The sequence below is a fragment of the Microtus ochrogaster genome, chromosome 8, assembly GCF_000317375.1.
Source record: "Microtus ochrogaster isolate Prairie Vole_2 chromosome 8, MicOch1.0, whole genome shotgun sequence".
In the NCBI taxonomy this organism is placed as follows: domain Eukaryota; kingdom Metazoa; phylum Chordata; class Mammalia; order Rodentia; family Cricetidae; genus Microtus; species Microtus ochrogaster.
In genome coordinates, this window is record NC_022015.1 from 18157715 (window position 1) to 18173864 (window position 16150).

Genomic DNA, 16150 nt, shown 5'->3' on the forward strand with positions numbered 1-16150 from the left:
CATCCCCAGCATTCCAGATGATGTGCCCTAATGATGAGCCGCCCATCCCCAGCATTCCAGATGATGTGCCCTAATGATGAGCCACCCATCCCCAGGAGGGTGGGGGGCACTGGCCCAGCCTGTACCCTTTACCCCTCTAACAACCAGCAAGTTCAATACTGTTCTGGGCCACTGCTGAGCAGCAGAGGGATGGCAATCACCAGATGAGGGACAGGGAGGATGGAATGGCTCTGCCTATGGGCAGGTCCCAAGGCTGCTGCTGGAACCTGCCTGGACGGCTGCCTTCTGCTCGCTGGCAAGAATGGACTCCTAAGCTGTCTTGGAAACACAGCACTAGCAGCCCTGTCCTGGTTGGGGTTTTGTTTGTTTGACTGGTTGGTTGGTTGGGTTTTTTTGTTATCAACTTGACACAAGCTAGTCATCTAGGAAGAGGACTTTCAAGACAAGTCTGTAGGGCATGTTCTTCTTTTTCTTTTTTTGTTTGTTCATTTGTTTTGGTTTTTCTAGTCAGGGTTTCTCTGTGACTTTGGTGCTTGTCCTGGAACTTGCTCTGCTCCACCTGCCTCTGCAGACTAAGTAAGGCACAGGCACAGGGAGAGAACACAGGGAGGAAAGGAAGGAAAGAAAGGAAGCCAGTAAGCAGCACCCGTCGACGGCCTCTGCTTCAGTTCCTGCCTCCAGGTCTCTCCTACCTTGTTCTGCCCTTCGTGATGGACTGAAAACTGAAAGGAGAAAGTCTCTCCTCCCCAGGCTCCTTCTGGCTATGGTATTTACCAGAAGTGAACTAGGACAGGCCCCAAGAGGATTGGCCAGACCCAGGAAAGGGAAAGAAAGGGACAGCACAACTGGAGCAGTATCAGGGATGAGCACAGGCTGAAGCCACTGGTCTTCGATGTCACAGTGTAGACCGAGACCTGGAAGTGGGAAGGCTGGGCGCTGGGAGAAGCAGAGGGGCCTGGTCCAGTCAGTGATTCCCACCCATGGCACCAGTGGGAGGAGAGGGCAGAACAGATTGTAAAGGACATCAAACTAGGGTCTTGGATAATGAGGGTTTGGGGTGGAGAGTATCAATCCCTTTGAGATGCTTATATGACTGGCTGGCACCCTGGGAAAACGCTGGAGATAGGGAGACAGGTGGCAGGAGAGCTGCTATCTCCAGAGCTCCTTGGTCACCTCAGGGATGGCCTGAACTGTAACACTGCAACACAGGACAGGGAGGCAGTTGGACATCCCAGCGCAGGGACTGGAGAGGCACCATGCCCAGGGTAGTCCTAGGGCAGAGCTACAGGGATTCCTGAACTATACCTTAAAAACTCTGAGGGTATAGGACATCCTGGGACTGGGGACTCAAAAAAAAAAAGCCCTGGCCTTTCTAGATGGGCTCTGCTTTTCTGCCAGAGTTCGACAGAGGCAGAAAGTGACATCACAAAGGTTCCTGTGACATCACTGGAACCGCAAACCTAGCCCCTCCAGAAGGAACCTGTGGCCACATCAGTCCTCATTTGGGCCAATATGGGTTCTGACGTGTTGGGGCAAAATAGAAGCAGGCAGAGAACCACAGTATGGCAAGAGCTGATCAAGGAAGGGCACTGGGTACTATGGTGGTGAGTCCAGGGACCAAAGGGGAGGAGTTGAGAAAGGAAGGAAGAAGGCTGAGGTGAGCAGGTGAGAACCACCACTGTGTCCTAATTCAATTCAATCATCCTAAATCAAAACAGGTCTCAGCAGGGTGTGGCATGTGACTGTCCAAGGGGAATGGAACCAGGACCAGAGCAGCTGCTAAGCTGGTGATGGAGTAGGTTCTGGTTTGGACAGCAGTTGTGGGGCCAGACAGCAAGGGCTTTGAGGACAACCTCATATAGATTGCCAGGGACAAAGAGACTGGGCTCTCAGGCTACTTGCTGAAATAACCAGTGGACAAAAGGCCCTATGTGAACAGCACAAAATGAGTCCAGCCCAGCCTGCAGGGGCTACTACACAGGGGCCAGAGTAAGATGCTATTGTAGCTATGGACACTAAGGCCAAGGTCATGGACCAAAACCACCCAGAGCCAGACACAGAGACACCTGCCCAGGACTGGCAGTGGCTCTGACCCAGTGCTGCTGTTCAGTTCACTTGCCTCAGCATGGGGAACCCAGCCCCACACAAACTCGAGATTGCAGAGTACAGCAACCATCAGGAAACATTTATTAAAAATATGTTAAGAGCAAATAACAAGGAAGGCAATTCATGTGCCATGTGTCAGGCCCCTGGTCTGAATGGGTCGTGAGGATCAATCAGTCCACCAACAGCAGAGCCATGCAGGACACAGCTAGTGCTGACGGGTCCGCAAGGACTTTCTGCTCGACCTGGAGATGCCAGCCTCCCTCTCCTTCTCAGGGTCGAAGACTTCTGTGTATAGAACAGCAGGGAAACACAGTAAGCTGTGTGATCAATGGACTGATCACACAGAACACAGCTGATAGCTACAACTACTTCCCATGCAGAGGACCTGTCCTGTCTGTAATTCACTGCTAACCCTTCTCCCCCTCAGCACGTGAGCCAGGCAGCAAAGTTCACTGAGGGTGCTAGGAAATGGCTTTCCCATTCCTCTTCCTGGACGGGCTATGAGGCAAGCCTTTTTTGAGACTCTCACGAGCTTTGAGGTTTCCCGTGGATCTGGATCCCTTTAGAACAAGGCAGGCAAGCAGCTTTTACCTGTGCTTCAGCCAGTCACCAAAACTGACCTTCATGCTTGGAGTCCTTCTCAGTCCTCCCTCCAAGGGTGCTCTTGGTGCCCAGCCTCAGAACTGAGGTCCCACAGACAGCCCATCACAAGGCCGCCCCCTCCCATGGGCAATCTGGGGTCATGTACCTGGTATGTCATGGGGCCAGTAGTCATTGCAGTGGGGGCAGCGTGGCTCAGAGGTAGACTGGAAGTACTTGGCCACACAAGGCAAATGCATCCTAATACCACACGTCTCGCAGCTCTGACCCTGAAACAAGAAAGGCCGATGACCATGAAGCAAGGACATCCCTCAACTTCACAAACTTCAGAAAGCTGCAAGAAAATGGCGAGCAGGCTGGAGATTTAAACTTCTAGAACCCGCCCGGCGATGGTGGCGCACGCCTTTAATCCCAGCACTCGGGAGGCAGAGGCAGGCGGATCTCTGTGAGTACGAGGATCTCTGTGAGTTCGAGACCAGCCTGGTCTACAGAGCTAGTTCCAGGACAGGCTCCAAAGCCACAGAGAAACCCTGTCTCGAAAAACAAAAAAAAAAAAAAAAACTTCTAGAACCCAACTTAATGCTGGTAAAAACTCCAAGCCCCACTGTAGGGCCTGCACTACAGAATTCTGAACAAGTGGAGACACTGAAAACCTCACTCCCTACTAGGCCCCTGTAGCTCCAGTCAGGCTCGCTGTTCCGAGATCCCCAGGTGCGAGGTATAGGCAGAGCTGTGCAGTAGGCTGAATGACAACATGTATCGCACACTTAAGGTCAACACAAGCATGGGGTAAGCCACAGACTCCACCTCCCAGAGTCTGACCATGGAAAGACCACAGACACCTGTGGATACGCACTCAGAAGCTCAGCATGGAACCTGTTTGCCCACGATAAAACGAAGCAAATATGGGCAACCAGCCTGGCTGAATGGTGGGAAAGAAAGCCTGCAGTGAGAAGCAGAACGGTGGGTGGGTACAGAGAGACATTTGTCACAGAGCCACCAAGACTTAAGGAACCCCCTCTACCAAAGTTATCAGCAACACCCAGCAGCACCCTGGGCTAGTGTGGAATGGCTAGGGAGAGAACAGGGATGCACCAGCAAGGGAGTAGATCATGGCCTGTCCAGAAGGCGCCGACTGTTGGGGACACAACAGTGGAGGCCAAGTGCGCTGAGCATCAGAACCCTGCTCCCAGTGTCTTCAGTACCTGGATGAGGAGGCTGTGGCAAATGTTGCATATCTTCACGGCATCCGGGTAGGACTCTCGGATGAACTGCTCCATCTCCAAGATGGCCCGGCCATGCAAGGTGAACTCCCCCTCCTTCTGCGGGGACAAAACACACTCACATGCTGGCTCAGTGCTGACTCCCCTGATCCCACAGTCCAGAGTGCAGGAGGACATGGTCTAGTCATTGCAGGATATCACCAATCCCAGCCAACCAATGTCAGCAGTGTCCCCTTACCCAAACCTCAGAAATGGTAATCAAGGTAGAGATGGAAAAGACAGCAGAGGTGAGGATCCTGTCACCCCCAGACCTCAGACCTTCCTGTCACCTTTATAGACTGATGATAACATGATCAGAAAGTGGAGGTGAGGATCCTGTCACCCCCAGACCTCAGACCACACCTGTGCTTTTACAGATGTGATGACCGCTGCCCCACAAGTGAGTCACAGTCAATGGCTTCAGCAAAGGAAGACTGAGGCAAGTAAGAGAGGCAGCGTCCTGAAGGGTGACCCAGGACAGACCCGGTCAGGTGCCCACTGCTCCTTCCCTTCCCACCACTGCTCCACGTCACAGCCATTTCCATGTCCTGTCATTTTACAAATGAAGCTGGAAGGAGCTCCCATATCAGTGTGAGTGGCAGAGCCTCCAAAGGAAGCCAGACCTTCTGGTCTCCGTATCTGGGTACAGTTCATACCTTAGGAAGGCCAGGCAACATGAACACGTAGTTATATAACTGTGGAGCAAACACCACCGCCTAACAGGCAGGGGCAAGGCTGCTGGAGGGGCTTCATCACAGCCAACAATGAGCAACGTGGACTCAGTCACATTCACTGCTATCCCTGCTTCTTTGATGGGACGCTGGAAGGGCCGGTGTGGAGTTTTGGTGGTTCTGGGCATGTGACGTGGGCTGAGGGAAGCTGGCAGCTCAGGCCACATAAGATGGTGCTGCAGCAATGGAGGCTGAGCATACAGCTCCCAACAGTCCTCTGCTGTCATCTTTCATAGAAAGGGCTGACTTGAGTCTGGGACAGTTACACACCTCGGTTCCCTCCTAACCCACCACTCGGTGTGCGTGTGTGTGTGGGGGGGGGGGGTGCTTGTGGAAGCTGGGCTCCTTTCCAAGGCGGAAGCTCGGAGATCCATGTATTATGATCTATTTGGCCTGGTGACCAAAGGAGGAAGTAGAGGTGGGCTAGGAGCAAGAAGGGGCAGTGGAAAAGGAGTGCAAAATTAGGAAGGCCTTTTTACACAGATCACTAGTGTCCTGAGCAGTGGAGACTGAGCCGCGTCAGGTGTGGTGGGAGCGTGGCTCTCAGGCTATTCTCAGTCCTGTGGCTATCATCTCCCAAAGATCCAGATCCACAGTGGGGGCCCACTACTTGGCTAGCTCGCTGACCCACCTTTCCCTGCTCTTGAGGCTGGACCCCACTAGAGGGAGCCAACCTGGCACGTGGGAAGATGTGGCTAATAAGGTGCCACCTTCCAGTCCAGAACCTCCCAGTGGACCACACAGCTGATAGCACCTCAGAGCCAAGCTAGGGCCCCAGGGAGGAAAAGTGCCCGTGAGCGATACATGTGGGAAGCCCTCTTAGCAAACGCAGGCTGCATCTCTAAGGCCAAAGATGAGCCTAAATAAAGTCCCTCTTATCAAGGATCTGGCTGCCCAGGAAGGCTCGTCAGGGACCAGCCAGCAACTCAGTCATCAGTCCTTCAGTGAGTCCCCCACAGAACTCACAGCTGTCCTGCCCAGGTTGTCCAATCAGAAAACACAGCCAGAGACAGTGGAGGAGCCAGAAGGTACTCTCCCAACCACAACCCCGACTGCCTGAGCCTACGCCTTCCTTCACCAGATACATGGTGAACAAGAACTCAGAGGTGCCCAATGGCAGAGCTGAGGAGAATGAGGGGCTGAAGGGTGCCAAGGCAGGGGCAGCTGGCATGCTGGTTTCTGCAGCACTCCCTCCACAGTAGCTCACAGAATTCTTCAGAACTCTCATCAGGCTCAGGTAACAACAGCTCAGCTTTCCCTGCAGAAGGCAGAGCCAGCATCTATCTCCATTCTGAAAGGAAGGCACCAGAAGGACGGGGCCTGAATGCCATGGATACCATGGTAGGCCTCAAGACGCTGAAGGTGGGAACCTTCCTCTCAGCAGAAAAGAGCTGGGCAAAGAGAACTGTCCACAGCGAGCAAACTTTTCTCCTACCATCTCTCTGGAGCTTCATCTCTGCTAGCCTGGTCACCCGTTCAGCAAGCATTTACTGAACACTACAGGAAAGAGGCACATTCTGCAACAGGACAATGAAGTCAGAACCCCTGCTCTCAAAAAGTTAGCCTCAAAGAAAGCACACCAAGAACATTCGGCACTGACAACCCCAGCCCAGAGAGGACAAGAAACTGAAACTGTGAGAGCCACTGATGTGTGTTACAGGCACCTAGCCAGGCTTGTTACCTGGGCTTCATGTCTACAGGGTGTCAACATAAGCAAACCACCAAGCTGTGGTCAACACACACACACACCTTCATGGGACACACAGGATGTCCCCAACCTGGCTCTTACTCCCCATAGGGACTACTGCCTCTCTTCCCAGCAGATACCGAAGATTAGAATTCTAGCAAGGTTCCCAGAGAAGAGGTTAAGGGCCACTGAGGTTACAAATGGCAGCCTCAGACTATGGGTCTGACTTCCTAAGGAAGAAGTGGGGGACAAGGTAGCACTGCCAGCAGATGTAAGCCAGGGCTCTTGTGGGGGACAGAGTTGTGATCAACAGGGCCAACCTGAGCCCAGGCCTGGGCTTATGTGAACAGCAGTGCCTTTTATGGGGGAAAACCTGAGGCATTTGCTTCACTCCAGTCAGGAGGCCTCATCGCACAGCCTGCTTCTCTCAAAGACCCACCTCTTGCACCTGTGGGTCAGTGTCCTAAGTGAAGGATGAAGAGCACTGGACCCCAGCAATGTCACGCTGACAGCGCCATCACAACGAGCACTCTAAAGGCCTCTTGTGGCAGGTGGCTCTGCAAGGCACTCCACACTCACACTTGTCCTGTCCATGCCAGGGTTTGTTTCTCCCCGGGTACAGGAATGAAAGGGCGGTCCTCTGCACCAGCCATCGGAGCCAGGCAGGGGTCAGGGACAGGATCCTCCCAGCCTCCTGCCCTTTATCTCAGTTACTTTTTCATTGCTGCGACTGAGGGAACTTACGAAGAAAGCATCTGATTGGGAGCTTACAGTTCTGAGGGTTAGAGACCATGACCATCATGGCAGACAGGCCAGGCACTGACAGCTTACATCCTGATCCATAAGCAGGAGACAGAGAGCACACTGGGGATGATGAGACTCTTTTAAAACCTCAAAGTGCCCCCCACCCAGTGACACACCTCCTCCAACAAGACCACACCTTTTCATCTTTTCCAAACAGTTCCACTAGCTGGAGACCAAGCATTCAAACATATGAGCCGGTGGGGGCCGTTCTCACTCAAACCACCACACAATGCCTCTGTCTGCATCAGGGCTCAGAGGACCCCTTCAGCGACTCCAGCCTCTTCCATTTGTGGCTGCAGCACAGACAGACCATGTGAGTGTCAGGGAACACAGGCACTCCTCATAGGTCACAGACAACCTTCAGCAGAGAAGGGACTGCCACAGATGGGCCTCGTTCAACTGACATCAGTTGGATATAAATATGAATGCAGAAAAACTGCTGGGCACCTTCAAGTGACCCAGGTGGAAGGCCATCAGGGTACCTCAATCAGCCACTTGCTCTGCACGAACTTCTGCAACACCTGCTCCGCCTCTTTCTTCCTCATCTTTTTGCCTTTGAGTTGATCAACCAGGTTCAAAATGTTTGTAGAAGAAGCAAAGCCAGTCTCTGAGTCAACAATCAGTTCCAGCTGCAAGAGAAAGAGGTGTCTCATTCATCTACATCTATGTGATAGCAAGCACAGTAGCTAAGCCACCAGCCAGTCCTGGCAGGAATGGGTTAACACAGCCCAACACATGCACACCACTGACAGCCCTTCAGGAAGATACTTTATAACATATATCAGTAGACATGTCCTGTCCAACTGATGAGATGCTAGAATAGGGCTGTTGCCCTGCCCCCATCTCCCTGAAGGAGAAAAATGACTGAGCACCATAAGGCAGCACCTCTCCTCACTCAGAGGCGGAGGAGCAGAGACAGTGTGGGTTAGGAGAAGAGGCTGCAAGGACTTGGGCAGGCCGGGCATGTTCCCTAAGACTTCTGTCTGTGGCAGGACAGGTATCCTGTGTCTATGTATGCACAGGTGTGCCCCAGCCTTATTCTCCACACCTCTGCTGACAGCCCAGGATCATTATGAAACCATAAAACTAGAAAGTTCACCTGTCCTGAAGGGCTCAGCCAAGGTGGGACCAAAGAGGGCACTCCTTTCTTACCTTCTCAATAACTGCTATATGCTTCCAGGACAAAACCACTGTCTTAGCCATGTGTAACAGATGGGCTGAGCAAACTGCTCCAAAGCTTGGAAGAACAGGACCCTAGCATGTCAGCATTCAGTGAGCACCTCATTAAAGTGCAGGTTTGGGTTTAACATTCCATGCTTTCCAACAGCACGATTTGGCAGGTGATTTGAGGTCTGCATCTCCCTGTGAGACCCAGGAAGCTGGGAGCATGACAGTGGCCTCCGCGACTGCAGCTCCTCTTCCCTCCCATTAGAAGCACAGCCAAGGCAGCAGTGAGAACTGCTGTACTCACAGCCTTTCTAAACAGGTCCAGCTCGTTCTCTGCAAAATCCGAGGCCATTTTGGAAATTGAAGTTGTAGCAAGATTCACCTAAAAATAAACCACACAGGAATCAAGCTGTGTCTCCATCAGAGAGTTGACTGCCACTGCCTCTTTCTCCACCCTCTCAGAAGAGTGGGTCAGGAATGCTACCTGTAGAGGCCTCTGCTCCAGTTTCCCAAAGTGCCACTAGAGGGCACTTCCTCAGACATACCAGAGCATAGATGGGTCTCCCGTCATCTTCTGTGGCTCCTTTCTTTATCTCAATATACAAAGACTCCAAGACACTGTTGATATTGCTGATGAAGTCCTCCAGCTTATCCACAGTAGCATTTCCTGGAAATATGGGGGGAGGGAGAGTGGATTCATCAGAAAGCACACACAGCCTGTTTCAATCGCTCTGGCACCTGACCTCACTGGCAGCCCAGCCAAAAATGTTTGGGCTCTCTTGGACTAATGCCAATGCTGTGTGGTTTCTTTCTTCCCAGAGTGCTCAAGAGATAAGCTGAGACAGAGAGGGTGTAATAAGGCAGAAAGGCCCCAGAGATTACTATCTCAGACCACTGAGACTGTGGCCTTCCTTCCTCTGTCCCAGTCTTCATCCCCAGCCAGTGGCCCTCATTCAAGGAAGCCATCCAAGGCCACAACTGCAGGCCCTGGGCCAGCCCAGGCCTAAGTACAGAGCCACAGCAAGGTAAGAGAGGCTCAGAGACAGACCCATGGCATGAGAGGTCCTATTCTGAGGCATATTCCTTGCAGCCATTGCTCAAACTTCCTCCCACTGACCCTGCTCGGGCCCTAGCACCCCTCCGAGCACAGGCAGGGCTGGTATGAGCTGTGGAAGCCTGGTTCTAGCAGAGAAGTTCATGCTGTGCCACCAGCAGGAGGCACAGCCTTAAGAGCCCTGAGTCTGAGGAGGGGCAAATCCAGAACCACTACTGTGATGCAACTCAGGTGAACAGACACCAATTAGCTGGTGAGGAAGGACAGGAGAGGCTGCAAAGGGAGGGGACACACCTTACACAGAGAAGTGAGATGGCCAGCTCTGTGCTGGAATTACGCTCCCACGATGTGATACTTTCAAACCAAGTATTACTGTTTTCATTTATTAAAATTTCAAGCTGGGCAGTGGTAGCACACGCCTTTAATCCCAGCACTCAGGAGGCAAAGGCAGATGGATCTCTGTGAGTTGGAGGCCAGCTCGGTCTACAGTGAATTCCAGTACAATTATAACTGTTACACAGTGAAATCTTGTCTTGAAAAACAACAACAAAGTCAGCTTGGTGTGATGGTGCACACCTTAATTCCCAGCACTCAGGAGGCAGGGGTAGACAGGTCTCTGAAGCCACCCTGGTCTACATAGTTCCAGGCCAACCAGGGCTGCACTAAGAAATCCTGTCTCTAAAAGAACAAAACAAAACAAAATTTAAAATTAAAAAAAAAAAACCAGAAAACATGCCACCATTTATGTTTAAAACAATAACAGAAACAAATGAATCACACACAAGGGAAGGGCTCAATTGCTCTCCTCCTCTGTGTAGATGACTAGGCTAGCACTAGGAAGGAGACTCAGAAGGGGTCGTCACAGGGACATAAGCTGTGGCCATTTGGCTTCCTACAGCAAGTAGGTATTTCCAACCTTGTGTAATGAAAATGAAGATAGTTTAAAAACCAAAAGGTCATATTGGTAGCAGAGGACATGCCACATTAAGGAACCAGGCTCACTGAGGTCACCAAAGGGACAGGTTGTGCGGCTAATAACAGATCACCACTGTAACAGTAACACACACGTGTTTGCGTTGGCTTTCTTTTTCTTTCTTTTTAATAAATACAAGTTAAATGAAAAATCAATAGTAGCTAAGGTGGAAAACAGTGATGCCGATGGAAGCCAGGACTTAGAACTGAGTCTCACCTCCCACTGCTGGCTCCCACCATGAGAGCCTCCCTGGGCATGAGATGGCTCCCCACATAGCCCAGGCCCATTGCAGGTTGAGGACGCTTTCTGACCCCCAAGCACCAACTCTGGAAGACTGACACTGACTCTGGCAAGGGAGCCAGGTGCTTGAGAGTCACTGTATTAGAAACAGCACTCCTTCCCAGGGAGGAATCACTGCACACGCTTAGACATGAATGACAAGTGTGTCCAGCTCTGACTGATGCTGAAGGAAGAGCTGGCCTTGAGCACAAAGTTTCACTAACTTATATATACCGTGGACTTATGCATTTCACATACTCTACCATCCTTAAGTCTCCTTCAGGTCCCAGCCACAAGTCACACTTCAGACAATTTAAACAGAGACAGGCGACCCCAAGTCTGTCTACTTGGAAAGATGGGAGATTCACATAGAGAAAAAAATATTACCAGAAATAGCTCTTAGGCACACCAGTGTTATTCTTTTCCAATAGTTGTTACTCAGATCTATCCTGCCTACCTGGCAGAATAGTGAGTGCTTTTCCTGCTAAAAGCACAGGGACTTAATGGTGACCAGAACTGTTAATGATTGTGACCCTGTGCCCTTGAGTTGCTATTAGAAGTACATCTTTGGCCGGGCGATGGTGGTGCACGCCTTTAATCCCAGCACTCGGGAGGCAGAGACAGACGGATCTCTGTGAGTTCAAGACCAGCCTGGTCTACAGAGCTAGTTCCAGGACAGGCTCCAAAGCCACAGAGAAACCCTGTCTCGAAAAAACCAAAAAAAAAAAAAAAAAAAAAAAAAAAAAAAAAAAAAAAATCTTTGGGGGATAGGTCTAATGCCTGGTTCTATATCAGTGCTGTGTCCTTTGTTATGAAAATGGAGCCTAAAGGCTGGTTAATCCCGGTGAACAAACATTTATACCCTAGCATCCTAAATTTCCCTCATCTCCCACAGGCCTGGTTGGCAGACCCTCTGGGGTGTTTGGGAGGCGGAGCTCCTTTAGCTAAGTTCCACTGTGTGACTGAAGGTCTCCTCAGCAAATCGACTAATGATCTCTTCTAAGATCAATCCTATTACTTTGAGCTTCTTCTACATCACCACCTCTCACTGAGTAAATAACAATAACCCTTGTAAACAGAATCAGCCCTGTTCACCCAAAGTGACATAAGGAACAAGTCTTACCTCCCTCTGAAAGAGACAATTCACATTTTCCACCAAAGAAATATCTCAAGGTGTCATTCAGAAAAATGTAGTCTGTGGGTAGATCAAAAGCACTCTAGCAAACTGTACTTTCCAAGTACCCTGGGGGCGAGATGAGATCCAACCCTCTTTTCACACAATCCTCCAGAGGGGCCAGGCTCTGTGGCTGCCTCCACTGATGACCTTGTATTCAACAGGTCCCCAAACCCTCACTGTCTCCAAACTGGCTTTGCTATTTGGTGGCAACAGGGCCAGCAGCAGAGACCTGCTTCTCTGAGCACGTCTCCCCTTTCATCTCTGAAGGCCAATACATTTTTTTTTACCTCTGACCCTCCCTCAACTACTCCAGCTGGCCTACATAGCTCTCAGCAGTGTAGGTGTGGCCAACACACCCTCTCTTCTCCACAACCTCCTGGCCAGGCTCATCCTGGATGAGACTAGCCAGAGTTCCCAGCTCTGCCCTCCATAGTTCTCAAGCAGTGCTTCAGCATGGTTCCCGTTAATACATCTAGAGTCACCTGCACCTGATAATGTCTGGCTAACTCAGCCAATCAAGACCACAGCTTCCTCTCTTCTCCAATCTGTCTTTCTCTATCACATGGCTTGGGTGGGAGTAATTCTAGGGACTTCTATTCAGAAAAGCAGATACAGGAAGTCCCTGAGAAGCCAAGAGCTTAAGTCAGCCAGAAGGGGACCCAAAAGCCAATGGATGTGTGCTAGGACAAAGGCCAGCTGGTGCTGCTGCCAGCCCAGCAGCCACTAGGACAGGGAAGACCACTCTGGCGTGTGTTTTGTACCTGGTCCCTAAGCCTGGCCCCAGATCCTCCCAGAGGCCTCCCAGCACATTCCATTCTAATCTAGCCAGTCCTGGGGTCTTTCTCGTGCTACCAAAACCCGGTGCCAGGGCTACACAGGATGGTGCTTCCCACCCTAGCAGTCTTTGAACACTGAATGGTCACTGATCTGCCTCTATTGCTCCAAGAAGTCTTGGTCGGAAGCTACAGGCTGCAAGCCTGCAAAGTCACAGGAGATAGCATGTGGCCCCATGTGACTCTAGGGCAACTATTTCCAGTCATGAGATCCTAATGTGAAGGATTTAGAGTGTCGATTACCATTACTCACACCAAACCTCCTTTCAGCATCTTGAACCTCCTGAAAAATGGCACATACTTCAAACACCAAGGGCCACGTGAGCTAATCAGTGAGGAGTGCAGAGCTACAGGAAAGCAGGCTCTGGGCCTAACCAGGATCTCTCTCCTTACTTGTCATGCAGGCATCTGCTTTTCTTCTAGGCTGGGATTATGTAGCTGTAATGCACCTTACGGCCTGCTGGGCACCGGACTCTGGTGGGGTGCACTTGGCATTACAACCACCCTGCCAGGTGCAATATTAATGTCCTCTTTATATACTGGCTGCCTCGAAAGTAAACAACGTGTTCAGAGTTTCCCTAACTTGGACATGGAGCTGGCCCGCCGGACTCCAGATCTTCAGCCCCGGGCACTAAGCCATACGCCCTCAGTATAGAAAATCTGAGGCCTTCCCACACCAGTCCCCAGCCCCATCATATCACTTCAGTCACAAAACGGGGCTCTGCCAGAAGAAGGGAGTGGAGCACAAAAACTATAGTACCTCAGATGAAGTCACCAGAGGGGCTCCTGAAGTCAGATGACGCGCTGGAAAGTAAGTGGCTGTCACCAGCATGCCAAGTCCAGCCCCCCTCCTTTGGTATAGTCCTTGTCTGGTCCCACACTAGGATGGGTTGCAGAAAGGCAAAGGCAAAGACCCAAGCGGGGTTGGCTCTGCTGCTTCTCTATTAGGGCATGCCTGACAGAGAAGCAATTAGAACCCAGGGCCCAGCTTTAAGGGGCGGTGTCGCACCAAACAAAGCAGTCCTCTGACTCGAGAGTTTAGTCCACTGAGCACTTTTCCCTGGCTTAGATTTATTTTTCCTTTTTTTTATAATTGAGTTTAGTCTGCCTTTCCTGATGTACTTCCTGCTAAATCAGAGCCTGCTCCTAAGGCTATGGGACTACAGTTCACTGCACACTGTACCCTGACAGCAGGCGGCCAGGAAGTCTGCTGCCCTAACCATTGGCCAACAAGTATTTTTGTTTTAAATGAGGCACCAAAGATAGAAAATGCTATTTTTGGGTAGAGAAAATAAGAGTAAAAATCAGTCCCTGGGGACCAAACCATTGTGAGCCAACTTGTCCTGTGATAACAGGAAGGCCCTGCTGAGTTTACCAGTGAGCCAGGCCCTGCCACAGATCCCAGTGCTGGGCAAAGCTGTCTGAGAGTTCAGACTCTTCAGCTGGAGCAGAGGTTCTCAACCTTCTTGATGCTGAGACCCTCTACTACAGTATCTCAACCATAAAATTATTCTGCTGCTACTTCATAACTAATTTTGCTACTGTTATGAATCATAATGTAAATATCTGATAAGAATATCTGATATGTGATCCTGTAAAAAGATCGTTCAACTCTCAAAGGGGTCTCGACTCACAGGTTGAGAACCACTGAACAAAGGAAAAGCTGGCAAGAAGGACACAAAGGGTGCATAAGGGCTCTGGGTTTTTCCCTTGCAACATGCATCAAGTGCAGCAGTGTGCCATGCTGGGAGGGCGGGGTGAGAGGTGGAGCACCTTTCATGAAGCATAGAATAATCTGACAGTTCTCAGTACCAGCACATCGGCTCACCCCAGCACTGGTCTTTTCTTCTGAGCCGACCCTCAGGAACCACCACCTAAGACAATATGCCGTGACGGGTCAGAGAGAATATCTTACGGAAGTCATCCTTCTGGTTCAGCATGGATGGAAGCCTCCTGCACTGGTCTCTATCTTCTGTGGCTGTTCTTCCATGCAACAACATTTAAAAGGAAAACCCCTGGGCTCATGACTGCCTAACTTGTCTCCTCCATTATCAGGAGTCAGGTCAAGAAAGAGAAACACAGCCTGCAGGGCACCTGGCAGATTGACTCCAGGCTAGGATAAGGAGATGGACTTTCCTGCCTTATGCAGGTCCTATTCTTATGATAAAATACCACGACCCAATCAACCTGGGGCAGAAAGGGTTTATTTCCGCTTACAGTTCCACACCACAGTCTTATCTGAGGGGAGGCAGGGCAGGAGCCCAGGGCAGGACCCTGGAAGCAGAACTGAAGCAGAGGATGTGAAGGAGTGCTGTTGACTGACTCAGTCCTCAGGACTTACTCAGCCTGCTTTCCTGTGGCACCAAGGACTGCCAGCCCAAGGGTGGCACCCCCTACAATGAGCTGGGCCTGCCCACATCAATCAGTAGAGAAAAAGCACCACAGGCTAGTCCATAGGTCAGTCTGGTCTGGGCATTTTCTCAATCGATGTCCCCTCTTCCCAAATGACTCCAGCTTATGTCAAGTTGACATAAAACTAACCAGCACAATACAAAAGGATGTGGGTATTTTTGTTTGGTTTTCAGACAGGGTCTCTTTGGCTGACCTCAATAGACTCATGGTCATCCTGCAGGGTCTCTGCATGGGTCAGCCAGTTCAGGTTGCAGACACTTTGTTCAGAGACCCATTTCCAAACATGCTGTAGCCACAGTTTATCATAGGAAGACATTCTAGCAAGCAAGTCTGTTCAGCTGCACCAAAATAAGACAGGCGGCGTGCTCAGTACAGAGCACCTAACTGTCCAGCCTCTGGCCTGAATGCCCATGAGCACTGCCACTCGTGTACACAGTATACCCCACACAAGCACATTCCTCTGGCCAGAGCTCTGTTGTGCAGCACTCCTCCACGCTGCCACTTTTCCAGCATGGTTGAGTTCTGAACATCAACACAAATCGCCACAGACTATGCAAACTACTTGGAGCAGAATTTTACTGGTGACCTTGTTAGTACAGATTCTACTGCAACTACTCTTACAACCTATCCTCTAGAGAAGCAGCAGCTGTGACAGCTCTGTGCTTCCCAGTGCCCTCGAGGAGTATCTGATAGGGGGCACTTCAGGGGACAGGAGAGGCCCAGCTGAAACCAGAGCACCCCATTTTACTGTATCCCTGATGGGCAAGGTTCTTCTCAGGTTTCCACCTAAGGGGCAGGCTATGACAACTGCGCACTCAGCCAGGTTTTTATTAAACAACCAAGCAGACACACACATGGTGTTTTCTTTTTTGCATGTTTACTGACTTAGACCCTTCAGGGCAGTGTACACCACAGGGCTCTACCAGTTCCCAAACTCCACTGTGGGCTGGAAGCCTCCTGTAAGGAGATCTAAAGATCCACCTTGGTCCCTGGCCATCTGATGAAGATTTAAAGATCCACCTTGGTCCCTGGCCATCTGATGAAGATTTAAAGATCCACCTTGGT

The 16150-nt window shown here is 50.8% G+C and overlaps 1 protein-coding gene across 2 annotated transcripts in view; it reads right to left on the reverse strand.

The window, feature by feature from the left end:
• Nucleotides 1-541: 541 nt before the first annotated feature.
• The window catches only part of Nsmce1 (NSE1 homolog, SMC5-SMC6 complex component), a 31699-nt gene continuing 16090 nt past the window's right edge, over nt 542-16150 (reverse strand). For both annotated transcript variants that reach the window (XM_005351187.3, XM_013347809.2), the window contains exons 3-8: nt 8903-9024; nt 8662-8739; nt 7673-7819; nt 3912-4028; nt 2855-2975; nt 542-2391 (exon numbers count right to left, since the gene is read on the reverse strand). In XM_005351187.3, the coding sequence (XP_005351244.1) occupies nt 2312-2391; nt 2855-2975; nt 3912-4028; nt 7673-7819; nt 8662-8739; nt 8903-9024 (665 nt within the window). In that variant the 3' untranslated portion in view covers nt 542-2311. The remainder of the gene's footprint in view (nt 2392-2854; nt 2976-3911; nt 4029-7672; nt 7820-8661; nt 8740-8902; nt 9025-16150) is intronic.